The sequence below is a fragment of the Notamacropus eugenii genome, chromosome 4 (genome assembly GCF_028372415.1).
Source record: "Notamacropus eugenii isolate mMacEug1 chromosome 4, mMacEug1.pri_v2, whole genome shotgun sequence".
Lineage (NCBI taxonomy): Eukaryota > Metazoa > Chordata > Mammalia > Diprotodontia > Macropodidae > Notamacropus > Notamacropus eugenii.
This window is the reverse complement of record NC_092875.1, coordinates 87,607,940-87,628,152: the sequence shown is the minus strand read 5'-3', so window position 1 is coordinate 87,628,152 and position 20,213 is coordinate 87,607,940. Positions and strand designations below refer to the sequence as shown.

At 38.3% G+C, this 20,213-nt stretch overlaps 1 protein-coding gene across 6 annotated transcripts in view; it reads left to right on the top strand.

Moving 5' to 3' along the window:
• The window catches only part of ARHGAP39 (Rho GTPase activating protein 39), a 444,016-nt gene that overhangs the window by 370,737 nt on the left and 53,066 nt on the right, over nucleotides 1-20,213 (top strand). For all 6 annotated transcript variants that reach the window (XM_072602781.1, XM_072602780.1, XM_072602779.1 and 3 more), the window contains one exon: nucleotides 4,185-4,746. In XM_072602781.1, coding sequence (XP_072458882.1) covers nucleotides 4,185-4,746 — 562 coding nt within the window. The remainder of the gene's footprint in view (nucleotides 1-4,184; nucleotides 4,747-20,213) is intronic.

Below are 20,213 nucleotides of genomic sequence, written 5' to 3'. Positions count from 1 at the left end.
TTGCCGGTCCCCAAGGATGGTAGCATACCAGCTTGCTGCCTTGAGAAGAAAAAAGGCCAGGCTCATCTTTCTTTCCCTTTAAAATAAGCACCTGTCGTTGGCTGCTCTTATATTCCTGCAAGGTCATTCCTTCCAACTTCCTTCAGCTCTTCGGTTAACAAACATTCATATGTACTCCCTTGGGTTCAGTTTGATTGAGTCATGGCTTCTTCTACCACTAGGAAAATGTTCACCAAGAATCCCTCTAGAATTTACAGTAACGCATATACAGCAGTGCAGTTAAATATATATATAATTCCCTTAAAAGGAATACTTTTTCACAAGAATCTAATCCAAGTCCCTGCCCACTTCATCAGTAATCCCTTATTCAGCATCCACCTTCTGCTTGGGCATCCCCGATACTGAGGACTCACTATATCCCTAATCAGTCTGTTATTAGAAAAGTTTTTCTTATATCAAACCAAAATCTAATAGTATTATGTTGTAGAACATTGGGTTCAGTTCAGTGTGTCACATTTTAAGAAGGAAATTGACAAACTGGAATAGATTGAAAGACTTACAACTGGCATGGTGAAGGAACTGAAAAACAATGTTGTATGATGGAATGATCAATGGCTCTGGAGTCAAAGGACCTAATTTCAAATCTAAACTCTAACTGTGATCTTAAAAGACTCACTTAAAATCCCTAGGCTTCAGTTTCCTATCTGTATAATGAAGGGAATGAACTAAATGGTCTCTGAAGTCCCTTCCAACTCTAAATCAGTGATCCTATTGTGTTTTACATATATCTATTAAAGAAATCTGAGGAAGGTTTCGTCTAGAGAGAGGGAGAAAAAAGTGTCAGTGTGAAAGAGGCATTTGATTTGTACTTGGCCTCAAAGGGAAGCTCTGGAAACAATGGGGGCAGTGCTGCAGGAAGACATCAGGGTAAAGAGAAAGTTCCTAATAATTAGAAGCAGTCCAAAATTAGAGTGGGTTGCCTCATTAGGTAATGAGTTACTCATCCCTGGATGTTTTAAATAGAGGTTGTAAGGCCCTTTGTGAGGGATGCTGCCAAGTAAGGTCTTGTCAGTGTACAGGCTGAACAAGATGAGTAGATGCTACAGAGTCTATCTTGTATCAGCTGCACCCTAGTTCTTCATAAGAAGAAAGAGTACAGTGCCTTTTCCACATGACAGCTCTTCTGGAAGACTTGAAGATAGTGGTCATGTCCCCTAAGTCTTCTCCAGCTTAAACATTCCCAAGATCTTTCAGTTTTTTTGTAAACAGGACATAAACTCCCCATTCTTAGTGACCTTTTTCTGAACATGTTTGTCACAAAATAGTCATGCATACTAAGGTTATAGGCCATATGAATAGCACAGATATTAAGTGCTCTAAAGAATCCAGAAAGTGACAGAGTCATTGTCGACTGGCATGGAATTGTGCCCTCTCTGCCTGATAGAAAAATTATCAAAGGTGAATGAATAATTCACAGATAAGATAACATCCTTCTCCACCTCACCACTGCAATACACATATAAAAGCCAGAAGTTGAACATTGTCTGAATTCATATATAAATGTAAGGACTCTTAGAAACAAGAGGTAGCATAGTGTAGTAAAAGGAGGAATGAACTTGGAATCTTGGCTTTGATATCACCTGCAATATCAAGGACAAATTACCTTTTTAAGCCTCAGTTTTCTCTTATGTAAAATGGAGATCAAACTTACACTACATACATAATAAATGCTTTATCAATGAGTTGATAGTATTAGTAATTGTGGTAATTTATTAGTAATTATTAGTACTTGTAACAAAAATAAAAATATTTGTAGCAGCTCTTTTTATAGTACTGTAAACTAGGAGTGGGCATCAACTGGGGAATGGCTAAACAAATTTTGTTATATGAGTATAATCAGAACATCATTGCACTGTAAGAAGTGATGAAAGGAAAGGTTTCAAGATAATCTGAGAATACTTGTGTGAACTGTTTCATAGTGAAGTGAGCAGAACTGGGAGAACAATTTACTATCCTGACAGCATTGTAAAAATAAACAACTTTAAAAGACTTAACTTGGATCAATGCAAAGCATAATTCCAGAAAATTGATGAATGCCACCTATCCTACTGAGACAGAGGCAGGGGTATACCAGTTCTCAAGAGCTGCTTCTTCACTTTTTAGTGTGAGCGTTTACACCTCAGAAATCAGCAAATACTACAAACCACAGTTTGATTTATTGTTTTATTCAGTTTTCTAGCCTTAAGAATAGTGGTGTTGTGGTATATAAATGTAATGGAATACTATTGTGCTATAAGAAATGAAGAACAGGAAGACTTCAGTGAGGCCTAGAAGGACTTATATGAACTGATGCTCAGTGAAAGGAGCAGAACCAGGAGAACTTTATACATAGCAACAGCCACAGTGTGCAAGGAATTTTTCTGGTAGCCCTTCACAGCAATGCAAGGACCCAAAAAATTCCCAATGGACTCTTGAGGCAAAATGCTTTTCACATCCAGAGAAAGAACTATGGAATTGGATCATAGAATGAAGCAGACCATTTTCTCTTGTGTTATGTTGTTTTGTTTGGCTTGGTTTTCATGGTTTCTTACATTCATTTTAATTCTTCTGTGCAACATGACTAAGGTGAAAATGTATTTAATAAGAATATATGTGTAGAATGTATATAAAATTGCATGTCATCTTGGGGAGGGAGTGGAGGAAATCTAAGATATATGGAAGTGATTGTAGAAAACTGAAAACAAATTAATAAAAAAAAGTGGTGGAGAAAATATTATTAAGGCAGATTAAACTTAAAAGTGTGTTGTGCATGCATGTTTTTATAGTCCATTGTTACATATTTACCAGCACATCCCTAGACAGAGATGATATACTCCAGATGCATTTTTGTATGGTCATTGTGACAGCTTGTTTTTCTTGATTATGCATATTTCTTACAAAGTCAAGCTTTTCTTTATTTTTTTTTCCAGTGGGAGAATGAGAGAAAAAAATGAATGCTTGTAAAAATACATAACGAAAAAGGAATTCTAGTATATATCCATTTCATTAACTGAAAAGATTTCTAATGACCTAAGAGTTCTTGATTTTTTTCTCTTTGTATATTGCTGTTCAGTTGTTTTTCAGTCATGTCTGACTCTTCATGATCCTATTTGGGGTTTTCTTGGTAAAGGTAATGGAATGGTTTGCCATTTCTTTATCCAGCTTATTTTACAGATGAGGAAACTGAGGCCAACAGGGTTAAGTGACTTATCCAGAGTCACACAGCTAGCAGGTATATGAGGCCAGATTGAGTCAGGAAGATGAGTCTTTCTGACTTCAGGCCCACCACCATAGCCAGTGCCCCACCTACCTGCCCCATCATATGTTAATAGCTCCTCAATTTTCATCTCTTATTTCAGTTAATCTCAAATTCTTAACTAGGCCCTCACTGTAGGAAAACAGTGATCTTCAAAAAACAACTTTTTTTTTTCGCCTGGTTCTGGTCCACAACATATTGTTATGTGACTTGGGGTTGAGAGTTCCATTGACAAAGAACAGTATGAAACCTTTGCCTACTAGTGAGATCTGTTTCTAGTTTTATTATAATACATTACTGGTCCATAATGAAAATAGTCAAGTCTTTAACATTTCTAGCAATTAAGGTACTTGTATTTCTGATTTTTTTGTAGTACCAAAATACAAAAAGATCCTCTCATTTCTCTTGTCATCCATGTCAAACTGACCATTACAATAGATAGTTTTAAGTAGGGCCAGATGGCCGATGCCACTTTGCCTTAGTAAAAGGAATTTCATCATTGAGAGTTCTTTACACCAATAAAATTACGGATTTAGCCTAAAAATTATTACCAGAACCTTACACAGTGTCAGCATATGAGCTATTAAGTAGTTCATAAATGTTTGTTGATTGACTTATGATGATAATAATGATTATTTCTTCTCCCTTTTGGATAAACTAAGAACAACTGCCATGGTTTTCACCATGTTCATATTGTTTATCTTGGTTTTAAGTTGTTGTCTCTCCAGTCTTGAACATATTGTGCTTATTGGGTCCTGTGTGGGTTTAGAGGCTACCTAGTAATAGCATGTTGATTACACCCTAAGAGAATAGAATTCATTTGATGGTGTCCCCATACCTGCTAAGAGTATTGACTAACACATTGTTCTTCTCATTATTTCTCATCCAGTCTGAGGACCTTGGTGCCTGTGCCCAGTTTGAGAGTAGTAGACAGAATCGGAACATGATGCCAAGTGCAAGCTGTGTCTTTCCCACCTTCACATTACGCAAGCCATCTTCTGAGACAGACATTGAAAACTGGGCGTCAAAGCACTTCAATAAGCACACTCAAGGCCTCTTCCGACGGAAAGTATCTATTGCCAACATGCTGGCATGGAGCAGTGAGTCTATCAAGAAGCCTATGATTATGACCAGTGACCGTAATGTGAAGAAGGAAGCCTGTGAGATCTTCAAGTTGATCCAGATGTATATGGGTGATCGGCGGGCCAAGGGAGATCAGCTCAGTGTGGCACTGGAAGTGGCCACCAAAGGCTGGAGTATGCAGGGTCTACGGGATGAGCTTTATATCCAGCTCTGCCGACAGACTACGGAAAATTTCCGTTATGAGAGCCTGGCACGAGGGTGGGAGCTCATGGCTATCTGCTTGGCTTTCTTCCCACCTACCCCCAAGTTTCACTCCTATCTGGAGGGCTACATATATCGGCACATGGATCCAGTAAATGACACCAAAGGTAAGGTGCCATCTAGTGCTGACTGAGCTTTACCAGTTTTTTTCTCTCCTCAGTACTACCCATGCAGAAACTGGAACTGACATCCTCATACTGTTGTAGTTTCTGTGTCCTCAAAATAGATCTCATGCCAGCCCTCATATAGAGTAGCCCTGAAACTGCAGGTATTCAACACTGGCGTTTCATTACTGGTGCCCTACTTGGGAACAAGAACAGAGTTTCCTGTGTAACTGAAACTCGAAGTATGTATAGAAGCATGAAGTTGCTTATCCTTACTATAATAACTCATATTTCTGTAACACTTTTAAGATTTTCTCACAATGACACTATTAGATAGTATAAGTATTTTTAGTCCTATTTTATAGATAAGGAAATAATCTTAAGGTGAAGTAACTTTTCCATGGTCACAAAGCTAATAAGTATCAAGGACTTAAACCTATATTCTTTGTGTGTTGGGTAGAAATGTTATAATAATTTGTCTCAGACCAGAACAGTCTATGAACCATCAAGAAGCCCATGATGGGCCTCTTCATTCTTGTTTAAATTGTTCCTATGGAAGCTCTCACCCATGAGGGTCTGAAGGGCAGGATTTCTTTAATGATTTCAGAACCTCATTATGGAGGGAAAAGATGTCCTTGCGTCTTTTCTGTTGACCACAGGGATCCTTGAGGTGATACCTTTTCACTTGCCTCAGGTAACATTTACTGTTATCTTAATTTACTCTCTGCCAACTAATTTATGACTAATGGATGCTGGGACCCTGCCTCTAGGTTTGTCTGAAGGCTGGATCTTGCTTTAACCCCAGTTTCTAAAAGGAACCAGAGATACCAATGTGTATAGAAGCATGAAGCAGTTACATTCTAAATCCAAGGAGCAGCCTTTAGTGCAAACTGTTAGACCCAGCAATAACCCAAGGGTTAACCAAACTATTCTTCAATGGGAAACAAAGAAAACAACATTGAAATACTTCAGAATTCTAATCAATGAAGTGACCAGTGGAGACTTCAGAGAACTTACAGTGAAAGATACTTCTGCCTCTAGGCAGAGAGATAATAAGCTATAGATGTGAAATGAGGCATATATTTTCACAGCCCAGATGTTGATTTGTTTCGTTTGCTGTATTTACTTGTTACAAGAATGAGTTCTTTTTTGAGAGGAGGAGCTGATGGAAGTATTGAAAAGAGACAGTGAGGTAAAAAAAAAAATAAAAGCATGAATAAAATATTTCAAAATGAAAAGTGGCGGAGGGACCTAGAGGGCTTTGTGTTCCAATAAATAAAATAGTAATAATAACTCCCTTTCCATAGGGAGTTATTTTAAATTTATGAAGTGCTTTCCTCACAAGCACCTGATAAAGGAGCTGATAATAAAGAAGGTATAACTTTGGTTTTGGTGAACATTTACCACCTCACTTCAGTAAAAGGCCCTGGGTTTTTATCTTAGTCTAAAAGAATAATCACAGAATGTTAGAACTTGAAGGGACCTTAGAGTCTAGAATAATATACTCTTAAGGCTTAGAACAAAGAGCATAAAATGTCGGAGCTAGAAGAGACTTTAGAACAGGGGTGGGGAGCCTGCAGCCTCGAGGCCACATGGTGAAGTTTGAATTTATTCAAAGGACTGCACTTGAGGGCCACATGTGGCCTTGAGCTGCTGGTTCCCCACCCCTGCCTTAAGATACAGAGTGTCTTCTAAACTTCCCTATTCCTATTGAAGGCATCATCTCCCTTCCAGTTTCATAACCTCTACATCATTTTGGATTCCTTACTCTCCTTCAGCCCCCATAATCAAACAGTTGCCAAATCTTGCCATTTCTACCTTTACAATACCTTTACATCCGACCCCTTCTCTCCAATCATAGAGCTACCACCTTACTTAAGGACCTTATTGCCTCTTGCCTCCGTTATTTAAACAGGTTCTTCATCACTCTTATCCATCCTACACACTGCTACCAAAGAAATTTTCTTTAATCTTAGAAACAACCATATTACTCTTATACTCGACACTAGTGGCTTCCTAAAGCTCCTAGGATAAAATATAAACTCCTCTGTTTCATTTTTACAACCTTAGTTATACAACCTGGCCCCAGTCTTTTTTTCCAGCCTTACTGCATATTCCTCCTCCTCCCACACTCTACAGTCCAGCCAAACTGGGCCTCTTTCTGCTTCTCATGCAGAACAGGCCATCTCTTGTCTCCATGCTTTTGTACGTTGTCTCCCCCATGCCACATCTTAATCCCTGTCTTGAGATGCAGCATCTTCTCCATGAAGCTATTCCTCACTCCCAACTACTAGTACCCTCCCTCCCAAACTGCCTTGTACTTTACTACTTTGTAGTACATTTTATGTATACTTGTTGTCTCCCCCATTAGAACGTGAGCCCCTTGCAAGTAGAGGCTGTTGCATTTTTTGTATGTATATTCCTATCACCTAGCATAGTACCTTCCACATAGCAGTATTTATTACAAATAAATACTGGTGACTGATTTATTATCAGAAATGGAAATGATTACAAAATCTAGAGCATAGGCTGTTAGAACTAGAAGAGGTCATAAAATTATGTTAGATCTCTAAGGGACCTTAGAACATAAAGCTAAAACTGAGCACTCTTCAGGACAGGAAGCATACTCTGAAGTCTGAAGTGGGACCTTAGAGATTATCTAGGCCAGCCCTCTCTTTTTGTATATGTATAACCAAGTCATTTCATTTATCATTGTTGGCAGTTCCTTCCTCCCACCCCCAGCATTTGCACCCTGCCTTTCCACAAGAATAGGCAGCGGTGGCAGCTAGAGCCTCTTCTTCCCCACGCTCACTGCTGTGACTTCACTAGCATATGCTATCATCTTTTCTTTTTCCTGTAATCAAACCAGGTATTGCTTGAGACTTCCTTGTGCAAGCTTCCTGGGTGATTCTTAATAGTGCTTTAGTAAACCCTCAAACCCCTCTCCGAGGCCCGCTGTATCTCATAAACAGGCAGCCATTTCTTTACTCTGTCTAGTCCTCTATCTCTAGGTATAATCTCTCCCTTTAGTTGACTTCTGCCTGATTTTTCTGGCATACCCCACTTAGTCTTGGCCTCCTGTGTGGGAACTCTGTGTCTCTGAAAAGAGCTGCTCTCTCTCTCACAAACATATTGACTATAAACTCCTAGCTTGCTTTAATCATAATTACATACTTTATAAGGTAGGGGAAGCAAAAGGGGAAATGGCTGGTTATTCTGGACCTGATAAGTTATTTGTTGTCAGAGTAGAAATGATAGGAACTTTCTGAGAAAATGATCACTCCATTTTGGAATTAATGATAAAGGAGAAAAGGAAAGGTAAGTGTAGTCAGATATAGAACTAAAATTTTGGGAGAACAGGTGTCAAAGGGATTTACAGAAAGCATAGATAGAATCCCATGGACTAAAATCTGCAAAGGAATTCAGCACAGAAGGAAAGGGAAGCTTACGAATGAGATTCCAAAGACACAAAGAAAAACCAATTCTAGTGAGGAAAAAAAAAAGGGAGAGGGAGCTATCTAATATGGAATCTAGGGAGTTCATTGACCAACTTATATTTTTAAAAGATATGTACAGATGAATGAGCAGCTAAGGTGGCTCATTGCATAGAATGCCATGGCTGGAGTCAGGAAGACTCTTTGTGAGTTCAAATCCAACCTTAGACACTTACTGGCTATGTGACCCTGGCAAGTCAGATAACCCTATTCACCTATTCTGCAAAATGAGCTGGAAAAGAAAATGGCAAACCATTCCAGTATCTTTGCCAAGAAGACCCCAAATGGGTCACAGAGTCAGACACAACAGAAAATGATTAAACAACAAGAGACATTGAAAGCAAAAGCAAAAATATGGTATCATATGCTTAGAACCCAAAGGAAATAACACAAATGGAATATGGAATATCAAAACTGAGAATGAACTGAGGCATATGCTCTTTGTACCACATACTTCCTTTAAGTGCCACACATAGTCATCAGTATCTTATCTTCATGGCCAGATTAAGTTAGGAGTCTACTAGAGTAGGGGAAAAAAACCCATCTTAGCCCTTTACTGGGTAAACAGGTAGGAAACACCAGCACCATCTCAGAGGTCATTCCATAGAAAAAGTCAGCCAAACTGTGAACATGCCCGATAGGATAGCTGTCCTTAATCAGCCCTTCAGGCACTTAGGGTGCACCCAGTCCACACCCTCACTTAGAGCTGTTAATGGGTTCTTCTGGACCATTAGTTAAAAAAAAAAAAAAGTTCTTCACCTCATTAAGTCCCTAGATTTTAGATGACCTTACAACCAGGTCATCCCAGCTAATGTACTCTACCTAACAGTGGAGGAGAAACTGTCATGAAAAGACTTAACATCTTCTTTTTAAATTCAGCAAATACTGATTAAGGGCTCACATTTGTCCTGGGCATTGTGCTAGGCACTAAAACAGGAGCAAAGTCCCTGCCACTAAGGAGCTTACAGATCTTTGGGGATTAAATAACTTTAAAATAAATGAACCACTGAGTATTTAGGGGTTGCTGGTAAAATTTCCCTGCTACCCCTCAAGAATTCAAGGAGGCTTTTTGTGATACAGTCAAAAAGAACTCTGGCCTAGATCATCACAGTAGATTAACTGGTTTCCTAAGCATCTTAGGTCATCTCCAGTTATCCTGAGGAATATCAGGTCTCTGGATTCAGATGGCTCTGGAGAAAAAGTGAGGCTGGTGACTTGCACAGCCCTCCCTCACTCAAAACAAAGTCAAGTGCAAGTCATGTCATCATTTCTCTGATGGCGTGGTCTTCTTTGGTAACGAAGGACAAACACGCAATGATCTTCATTCTCTTGTCTCTTCAGCCTATCCTTCATACAGTCAAATGATGTTTCTGATGATCAGGTGTAACCATGTCCCTCTCATACACAAAAATTTTCAGTGTCTCCCTGTTGACTGTAGGATAAATATACATAGTTCTTGGCCCGGCCTTTCCTCTACAACTTGACTCCAACCTGACTTTTCAACTTTATTTCACACTCCTTACCTCATTATACCTTCTCTGTTCCAAACAAACTGAACTAATAAGTGTTTTCAAGCCTCCCCTGCCTTCAAATGAGATGCTTGTAAAGTGCTTAGTAAAGCGTCTGACACAGAGTAAGTGCTATATAAATACTTCTTTCTTTCCCCTGCTTCTTGCATTTGCACATGTCATCTCCCTTATGTGGAATGCCTTTCCTTTTCATCACTGTCTTCAAGGCCCTGTACAAGTGCCACCTTCTCTGGGAAGCTTCCCTTAATGTGCCAGCTAAGTTGCCTTTACTTTACCTTTATCACTTTGTCCCTTGCATTATATTTATTTCTGTACATATTTTTATAGGGACATCTAGGTGGTGCAGTGATTAGAGTTCTGGGCCTGAAGTCAGGAAGACTCCTTTTCCTGAGTTCAACTCCAGCCTCAGACATTTAATAGCTGTGTGACCCCAACACGTCACCTAACCTTGCTTGCCTCAGTTTTCTCCTCTGTAAAATGAATTGGAGAAGGAAATGGCAAACCACTCCAGTATCTTTGCCAAGAAAACTCCAAATGGGGTCACATAGAGTCAGACATGACTAAAAAATAACTAAACAACATATTTTTATCTCCTCGTTAGATTATAATAACCCGGAAAGCAAAGACTCTGTTGTTCTCCATCCTTCTCTTATACAGTGCCTTTACTTACAAGAGGTACTTAATAAAAAGTATTGAATTGAGAGTCTGGAGACCTGAGTTCTAGTAACAGTTGTGGTATCTACTAATTATGTGACCTAAGGCAAGCAGGATTGTGAAGGACTTTGAGTTCATGCTGTTTGAGGATCAGTTGAAGAAACTGGGGTATTTAATCTGGAGAAGAGAGAATTGGATAAAAATGATAGTTGTCATGGAATGGGATTTAGACCTGTTCTAGTTAACCTTTTGGGGCAGGACTGCTAGCAATGGGAGGCAAATTTAGGCTTAATGCAGAGAAAAACTTCCTAACAATTAGAGCTCTCCAGGAGTGACATGGGCTATTGGGGTACCATTGGAGGTGGTACCAGCAGAGGCTAGATGGGCACTTGTTGGCTGTGACATAGAAGAGGCTGTTATTCATATGAATTGAGCTAGATGGCCAATTAGGGGCCTTCAGCTCCGAGATCCTGTGAGTGTAAACTTCAGTTTTCTCACATATAAAATTGGGGACTGAAGGGTAGTAGCACAGGGAATACTATCATTATTATTATTTCTACTATGACAGCATGATATCTAAGAAATCTAAGAGTGCTACAGTTCTGTGGTATTTCAAAAACTATCTTTGGAATGTTTCCCTCCCCTGACTAGTAAGACTCAGGCAGCCGTTAATAAGTACAAATCTTCTTTTGCAGAGTGGAAATCTCAGGAATTAAACTACATCAAGGAATAGAGGTGTAGGTACAACATGCACATTAAAATGAGTTTGATGAGATTTGGCTCATTAACATAGCAGATGGTCATATAAGTCTGAGACCTCAATGGCCTCTAGCCTGCTTGCCCCTAGTAGCCAACAGAACCCTACCCTATCCATTGCTCCAGGTAAGCATTAATGGCATTTTTGGTTCAGTGTTACATTTAAACATGCCATGTTGTGAAAATGTGGGGAGGACTTTTGAGTTAAGTAATCAATCATTAGATGTTTATTAAGCACCTACTATGTGCCAGGCACTGCGCTAAAGCCCTGGGAATACAAAAAGAGGCAAAAGACAGTCCCTGCTCACAAGGAGCTTACAATTTAACGGGGAAGACAACATGCAAACAAAAATATATACAAAGCAAGCTATATATAGGATAAATAGGAAGGAATTAACAGAGGGAAGGCACTAGAATTAAGAAGAGTTAAGGAAAGTTTCCCCTAAAAGAAGGGATTTTAGTTGGGATTTAAAGTAAACTAGTAAGATCAGTAAGCAGAGCAGAGGAGGGAGGAGAACATTCTAAGCAAGGGGGATAGCCAGAGAAAATATCTGGAACTGAGAGATACAATATCTTGTTCATGAAACAGCCAGGAGATCATTGTTGATGAATTGAAAAGTAACATATCAGTAAGTAAGGCGTAAGAAGACTGGAAAGGTAAGAGGAGGCTAAAGTTATTAAGGGGTTTGAATGCCAAACCGAACATTTTTTATTGGATCCTGAAGGCAGTAGTGAGGCCTTTATAGTTTCTTTAGTAAGGATGAGAACATAGTGGTAGAATGGAGAATGGGATTAGAGTGCAAAGAGACTTGAGACCAGCTAACTAAGTCAAAGCTAAAAGCTGTGATCAGCAGGCAAGAAGGAACGATTTCGAGAACAAGATGAAAGGAAGCTAAATGATAAAACAGGGAAGATGTTCCATCTTCAAATGAGGAATAGATAGATATTTAGAGACACCAATGTAGCCAACCACAGAAGCCCAGGAGACCTTAATCACTTCCTGTGACCTCAAGCTAGGGCTCCTCCTAGTTACTCATCTCTGGGGATCTTTGGCCTAGGGAAGACCTAAGGGAGACATGATAACTCCCTTCAGTTATCTAAAGGGTTATCATGTGGAAAAGGAATGGGACTTATTCAATTTGACCTTGGAGAAAGAAGCACCATAAGTGCTGGAGAACCTTGACCTTGGAGAAGGAAGAACCATCACTATGGAAGTTGCAAAAACAAAGTTAGGTTTGATGTTAAGATAAGCTTCCTAACAATTTGAGAGATGAAAAAAAGTGGAATAGTCTATATGGGTTCTCTTCAAACAGAGGTTAGATAACTCTTTGTTTGGTTTGTGTAGTGGGGGTGACATTTTGAGTATAGGCTGGACCAAATAGCTACTGTGAGGGCCATCACTCTACAATCCTGTGGTTCTCTGACAGTCCTTGTCTCCCCACAAGAACAATGTCACTGGCTAGCCTTACAGTGGCTCCTTTGGTGACCCAAAAAGTAAAGTTGTGGCGCACCTAGTCAGAGAATTCTATAACACCAAAAGAACTGAGACTTTCAACCATTGCTCTAGTGCCTTTCTAAGCTCCTAAACCAGATCATTTCCTATTACTTACTGAATACCATAGTGCACTAGGGCCAAGGGGTATAAGAAACACCAGTGATTGTCATGGTATGATCCCTCGCATAGAATCTGTATTATCATTGTGGCACATCTAATACTGCATTTGCAAATTGACGGAAGAGGGAATTCAGGGAAAACTTTGATTCGGGATTTTAATAGTGGAGATAATTAAGCATGTACACACATAACATAAAAGCATAGAGATGTAACATTTACTGAGTAAATTGGAGGTGAGAAAGCAATTAAATTATTGTTTTTAAACTCACTCATACTAAGAGCTATGAGACTTGTTAGCTTAACTGTCTTCAGACACAGATTATGTTTCAATTTTCTTAAGCCAAGAAGCAGATGTTTTCTGAATTTGTGTGCAGTTTCTGTCTGCCAGTTTGCATATGGGCCAATTTATGTAAAGATGGTCTAATTTTTTCATTTGGGCTGAAGCAAGATTTAAGATTAATCTAGGTTCTTTCTCTTACTACTCCTCATTTCTGCTTTTTGGGCCTTACCTTAATACAGTTATACCTTTTGAAGCTGAAGGCTATCTGTGATTTTAAAATCTCAGATTTGGAAAGACCCTTAAAGGAGATATAGTCTAACCTCTAGTCCCAGGTAGGAATCTTTAGGACACATGCACTGCATTTTTATAAGTGACTTGGTGGAAGAATAGATGGCATACTTATCAGAGGTAAATTGTAGACATGTCATGAAATTCTTCATCTAGTTTAAATAAGTTTCCAGCATTCTCACAGTTCTAGCTCACTCTCATCTGTGTGCACTACAATTTGTCATTGCCTTTCTTAAAATGTAGCCACCACAGCTGGACACAGCATTCTAGATATGCTCTGGCAGGAGAGGGGAATTACAGAGCTGCCACCTCCCTTATGGACTGTGGGAGGACCAGACTCTTAATATCGCCTAAGACTGTATTAGCTTTTTTGGCTGCCAGGTAACACTGCTGACTCATATTGAGTGTGCAGGCTACCAAACACCTGGGTCTTTTTCACATGAACTACTGTCTAACCTTTTCTCTGCCATATACATTAGTGCTGTCTCTTATATTTGTGGCCTCTCCAAACTTGATAAGTATGCCACTTATGCTTTTATCCAAGTCATTGATAAAAATATTGTAGAAAAGAGTGCCAAGTGCTCTGAGGACTGAGGCTGTTGCTAGAGACTTCTATATATCAGTCCATTATTCACTGTTCTGTAGGATTAGTATTTCAACCAGCTTCAAATCCACCTAATGATTAGAGAGGTAGGATGGTTCCAGGGTTGATTCAATTTGATTCCAACCAAAACCAAACACTGCTTCATAATTCAAGGTTAGGACAGGCATCAGGGAGCCAAAGGAAATAACTGGGAACACTCCATTTCAGTTTAACAAATGTTTATTAAGTGCCTATTTATAGTGCTGCACTTACAGCATATTGTGTTTGGATCAAGGTTTTCTTTTGTTTGTTTTGCCCACACCTTCTGTTTCATAGGTGAAGGGAACATCAAGTGATGAAACTTCCCCTACCAAAGCTGATTGGCAGCTGTTCTAAGTTACATCTCTAAGACTTAAAGTCTTAGAGAATGGCCTGGAGCCATGAGAGGGTCTGTAACTTGCCCAGGGTTACGCAGCTTTTGTCTGTCTAACTAGAAACTGGACACTCTGATTCCTTGGCCTGCTCTTTGTCCATTATGCAGTACAGAATCTCATGCTTTTCTGTTTGATCTAAAGATAAAATAAGGAAAGGAGAGGTCCAGATAAAGTGATTTGAGGAAGAAGAGAACATTTCAGCTGGAAAAAAGGGAAAGAAGGTTTCATAAAGAAGGTGGTGCCTAAAGGGAAATGGGCAGGGTATGGGAAGCAGCACTATACTGATGTGAGGAAAAAGCCCATTCCAGGCATGGGAAATTGGTAAGCATAAAATGAAACAGGAACAGAGAGGCTACTGCACTTTGACTGGTAAATAATAGAGTTTGTTACAGTAATGAATATATAAAATAAGCCTATGGAAAGTTTCAGATTGTGGAGGCCCTCGAATGCCAGGATCAAAAATTTATACTACAGAGGGGTGGAGCCAAGATGGTGGAGTAGAAAGATGCATAAACTCTAGTGCTTCCTCCACAGCCCACAAAATACCTGTAAAAAATGACTCTCAACAAATTCTAGAGCAACAGAAGCCACAGAACAACAAAGCGAAAGAGGTTTCCAGCCAAAGGTAACCTAGAAGACTGACAGGAAAGGTCTATCTCACAGGATGCTGAGCTGAGTGGAGCCCAGCCTTGGGCACTGGGAGAAACAGGACCTGAACAGATCTCCGGGGCAGAGTTCCCAGCAAGGAGGGTCCCAGATACCTCAATGCACAAGTAACAAAGAAACCTCCAAAAGTCAGTGTGGGAGGGCTTTCCCAGCTGGGTGAAAGGGAAATGAGGTTTCTCCAGCGATAGCCCCAGGCAACAGCAGCAGCAAACTGTAGGCAGCTACCAGTGGCCAGGAAGCAACCTGGGTCCACTGTCCAGGCAGCTCAGCTTAAAGCCTCTGTCAGTAGGGAGCAGCTGATCTAAACCTCAGCCCTGAGTGATGGCCCCACCCCCACCCAAAGCCCCTGGGGGAGTTGAGCAGCTGATGTGAATCTCAGCCTTGAACAAGGTACTGGGGAGAGGAGGGGCAATAGGACCATCCTCTTGACAAAGGATTCAGAAGTCAAGTAACTGGCTAGGAAAATGCCCAAAAAAGGGGGAAAAAATAGACCGTAGATTGGTGAACAGGTGTCTCCTCCTATCCTTTCAAATGAGGAAGAACATGGCATACTGTCACAGGAAGTCAAGGCCCCTGCCTCCAGGGCCTCCAAAGTGAACTTAAACTAGACTCAGGCAATAGAAGAGCTTGAAAAGCAAGTTAGCAGCTTGCTAAAGGAGAACCAAAAAAATGCTGAGGAAAATAACACCTTTAAAAAGAGGCTAACTCAATTAGAAAAAGAGGTTCAAGAAGCCATTGAGGAGAAGGAGGCATTAAAAAGCAAAATTAGCCAAATGGAGGAGACAAAATAGTTCTCTGAAATAGAGAACTGAGTTCAGGGAAATGAATGACTATGAGATAAAGCAAGCAGTTAGAAAACAAAACCAAAAGTTTGAAAAAATAGAAGATAATGTGAAACATCTCATTAGAAAAACAACTGACCTGGAAAATAGATCCAGGAGAGACAATTTAAAAATTGTGGAACTGCCTGAAAGCCATGATCAGGAAAAGAGCCTAGATATTATCTTCCATGAAATTATCAAGGAAAACTGTCCTGATATTCTAGAACCAGAGCGCAAAATAAATATTGAAAGAATCCACTGATCACCTCCTGAAAGAGACCGGAAGAAAGAAACTCCTAGGAATATTGTGGCCAAATTTCAGAGTTCCCAGGTCAAGGAGAAAATACTATAAGCATCTAGAAAGAAACAATTCCAGTATTGTGGAAATACAATCAGGATAACACAGGATCTGGCAGCTTCTACATAAAGGGATCGAAGGGCTTGGAATAGAATATTCCAGAAGTCAGAGGAACTGGGATTAAAACCAAGAATCACCTACCCAGCAAAACTGAGTATAATACTTCAAGGGAATAAATGGTCATTCAATGATATAGAGGACTTTCAGGCATTCAAACACAAGAATCAAGAGAAGCATGAAAAGGTAAACAGGAAAGAGAAATCATAAAAGACTTTCTAAAGCTGAACTGTTTACATTCCTACATGGAAAGAAAGTATTTGTAACTCTTGATACTTTTCTCAGTATTTGGGTAGGATGAGGGATTGTACATACACACACACACACACACATATATATAGACAGAGAGTACAGGTTGAGTTGAATCAGAAGAGATGATATCCACAATAAGTAAAAATAAAATAAAATAAAAATTAAGGGGTGAGGGAGGAAAATATTGGGAGGAGAAAGGGAGAAATGGAGTGGGGCCAGCTATAACTCATAAAAGAGATAAGAAAAATCTTATTCAATGGAGGAGAAAAGGGAGAAGTGGAGAGGGGAAAAGTGAAGCTACTCTGTCCACATATGGCTTAAGGAGGAAATAACATGCTCACTAAATTTGGTGTGAAAATCTATCTTACACTACAGGAAAGCAGTCCATTTATGCTCTTATCTTATATGATTCTTGTCCATATTATTTTCTATTTCCTCTAAAAAGGATGTGTTCAAAGTGTTAGAGGCCTCCCTCTAGATATATTTACATTTTGTGGGTACCAGAATAGCACTTGGGCTGATCATGCCCCAGGAGGAAATTTTCCTCTCTACTATGCCTCCTTTACAAAATGTAAATGCCCTGGACAAAGGCATAAATGTCTCTAGTCCTGAAAACTCGTGGCTTTACTGATGAGGTTTTTGTCAGACTGAGTTTATGAAATAGCAAATTTTCCTGTGAAGAGATATTTCTGGTAATCTTTTTATTGTATAATGGATGTACTTAATATTGGTGGGAGTTTTTTTTACATTAAAAATTTTTTTTCTGTGACAAAAAAAAATTTATACTACATTTAATAAGAAATGGGGAGCCATTGACAGTTTTTAAGTGGAGGAGTATCATGCTCAAGTACTTTATTAGAAGACCACAGTATAGAGGATGAATTGAAGAATACAGATGTTGAAAACAGGAAAACTCAAAGAGGACTCTATGTTAATAACTCAACCTGAGTGACTAAAGAGATAGTGATACTATTGACAAAAGTGAAGAAGGGATTTGTTTGGAGGAAAGATAATATATTCAGTCATGTCAAATTGAATATAGTAAAACAATTTTTAAAAATTATTCATTATGATAAAAAAAGATTTATGCCTTGCATCTAAGGTTGGTCCAGCATCTAAAATACTGTTAACATAATAAACATATAAACTCAGAAATTTAAAAATGTGATTATATCAAGAGGAAAGTTTTCGATTAAAATCTAACATTCTTGATTTTTTTGAAAAAACAAAAAATAAAAAAAAAATTCCTCAGCACAATAAAAGTACTTACTTTTAAGCAAGCTAGGCTAATAGGCAATATAAAAACAGTAAAATCATTCCCATTAAACACTGGAAATGAAGAGGTGAAAAGGTGGTTATTTGTAAATAATATGGTAGTGTAACTAGAACATATAGTTGTCACAAAACTAATGAGTGCAACAAAGTCATAGTATACAACTGTATTAACCAAAAAAAATCCTTTGCATTCTTATTTACTTGCAGTAAAAATCTAGCAAATGTCATAAAAGAAATCCCTTTTAAAATAAATAAAACCATTAAATATTTGAGAATTAACATGCATTGAAATTCACAAAACCTACATAAGGACAACTATTTAAAAACTATAATCACTGATAAATGAAGACTTCAATAATTAAAAAGACATTCAGTCTGTGGATACTCTCCAAGTTAATTTATACATTGAATGCAACACCAACCAAAAGGACAAGTTCTTCATAGAATTAAACAAAATCATAATGAAATTTATATAGAAAGACAAACAGGCAAGAATATCAAGAGACATTCTGGATAACAAAAATGTGAAAGAAGTTAGTCTTGCACTTCTATTCTTTAAAACATTAAAAAGTAATTATTAGCATGACTGTTCAGTATATCAAGTACCTGTGATTTTTGTTAGTATGGGAGCTCCTTCCACAGGACAGATTACCATCCTAAAATTTAGAATCATAGAGAATTTATTGAAGTTAAATAATCTTGCAGAGTCTTTGAAGAGCAGTATGGCAGTAATCAATAAAAGTTACAAAACAGTAATTACATTGCTGGAATTATACCCTAAAAGTGTCATAAAAACAAAGGGTCTTCATTAAAACTTGGAAGCAAATTAAATGTACAACAGTAGGGGAAGAGTTAAATCAGTTGTGTACATTAATATAATGGAATACTATAATGCAATTAAGATAAAAAAATTAGGAATGTAAAGAAATCTGGAAAGATCTTTCTGAAACAATGAAAAGCAAAAAAAAAGCATAACTAACATATAATTACAACCATATAACCATGATCCATGAAGATCCCTTTGAAAACTTAGAATGAGTTTTTATTTTATATTATGTTTTATGTATGCATCAAGATTAATTCAAATGCAATTCATTACTAAATTTTACTTACTCATAATAAAGTACAGATATACCTCAGAGATACTGCAGGTTCCATTCCAGACCACTTCAGTAAAGCAGATATCAGAATAAAGTGAGTCACATGTTTTTTGGTTTTCCAGTGCATATAAAATCATGTTTATAGTCTATAAAGTGTGCAATAGTATTACGCTAAAAAATGTACATACCTTAATTTTAAAATACTTCATTGCTTAAAAATATGCTAGCCATCATCTCAGTGTTGATGGCTGCTGACTAGTCTGGGTACTAGTTGCTGCATGTTAGGGTGGTTGTGACAATTTCTTAAAATAAGACAATAATGAAGTTTACCACAAAAATTGACTGTTCCTTTCACTTGAACACTTACAAACCATTGTAAGATTATTAACTGACCTAATTTCAATATTGTTGTGTCTCAGGGAATAGGGAGGCCAGAGGAGAGCGAGAAAGACACAGGAAGAGTCAGTTGGCCAAGCACCCAAAGCATACATTTATCAATTAAGTTTGGAGTCTTTACATCGGCATGGTTTGTGGTGCCCCAAAACAATTACAATAGTGACATCAAAGATTATGGATCATCGATCATCATAACAGATATAATAATAATGAAAAAGTTTGAAATATTATGAGAATTACAAAAATGTGACACAGAGACACGATGTGAGCACATGCTGTTGGAAAAATGGCACTGACAGACTTGCTTGATGCAGGATTGCCATAAACCTTCAATTTATAAAAAACACAGAATCTGCAAAGCACAATAAAGTGAAATGCAATAAAATAACATATGCCTCTATAACATTAATTTTATAATAATTTTTTTTTAAAGAAACAAAGTAAAGTCCCTAGTTCAGCCTTGCCCCCATAACTCTGTGGTAGGTACTGTTTATCCATCATGTAGAGGCTATTTTTAACAATAACACTGTTGCCTGTCATTAATCAGAATCCTACATCTTTACCTTTTTTGAGCGTGGGAAAGTATTAGCAATCTGTTCACTGTGACTTTAAATCCCTCCTATGCCTTTTCTATAAAATGATTTAGAAAATGTTAGCTGTGTTCTTGATGTTGCCAAATTTAAAATTTCTTTAAAAAGATCTAATCATAGCCCATACCTTGAATTGCTTATTCAGTCTTCAGCAGAACACCCTTCAGAAGGATCCTTCAATATGAAATCCTCTGTGGCTGAAATCATTTCAAATATGGAACATTATGAACACTCCTCCATGGGTTGGTTACTCGAGAACTTGTCAGTGCAGTTTATCCAGATTAGAGCTGTCAGATTTGAATTTAATATATTTTATCTAGTT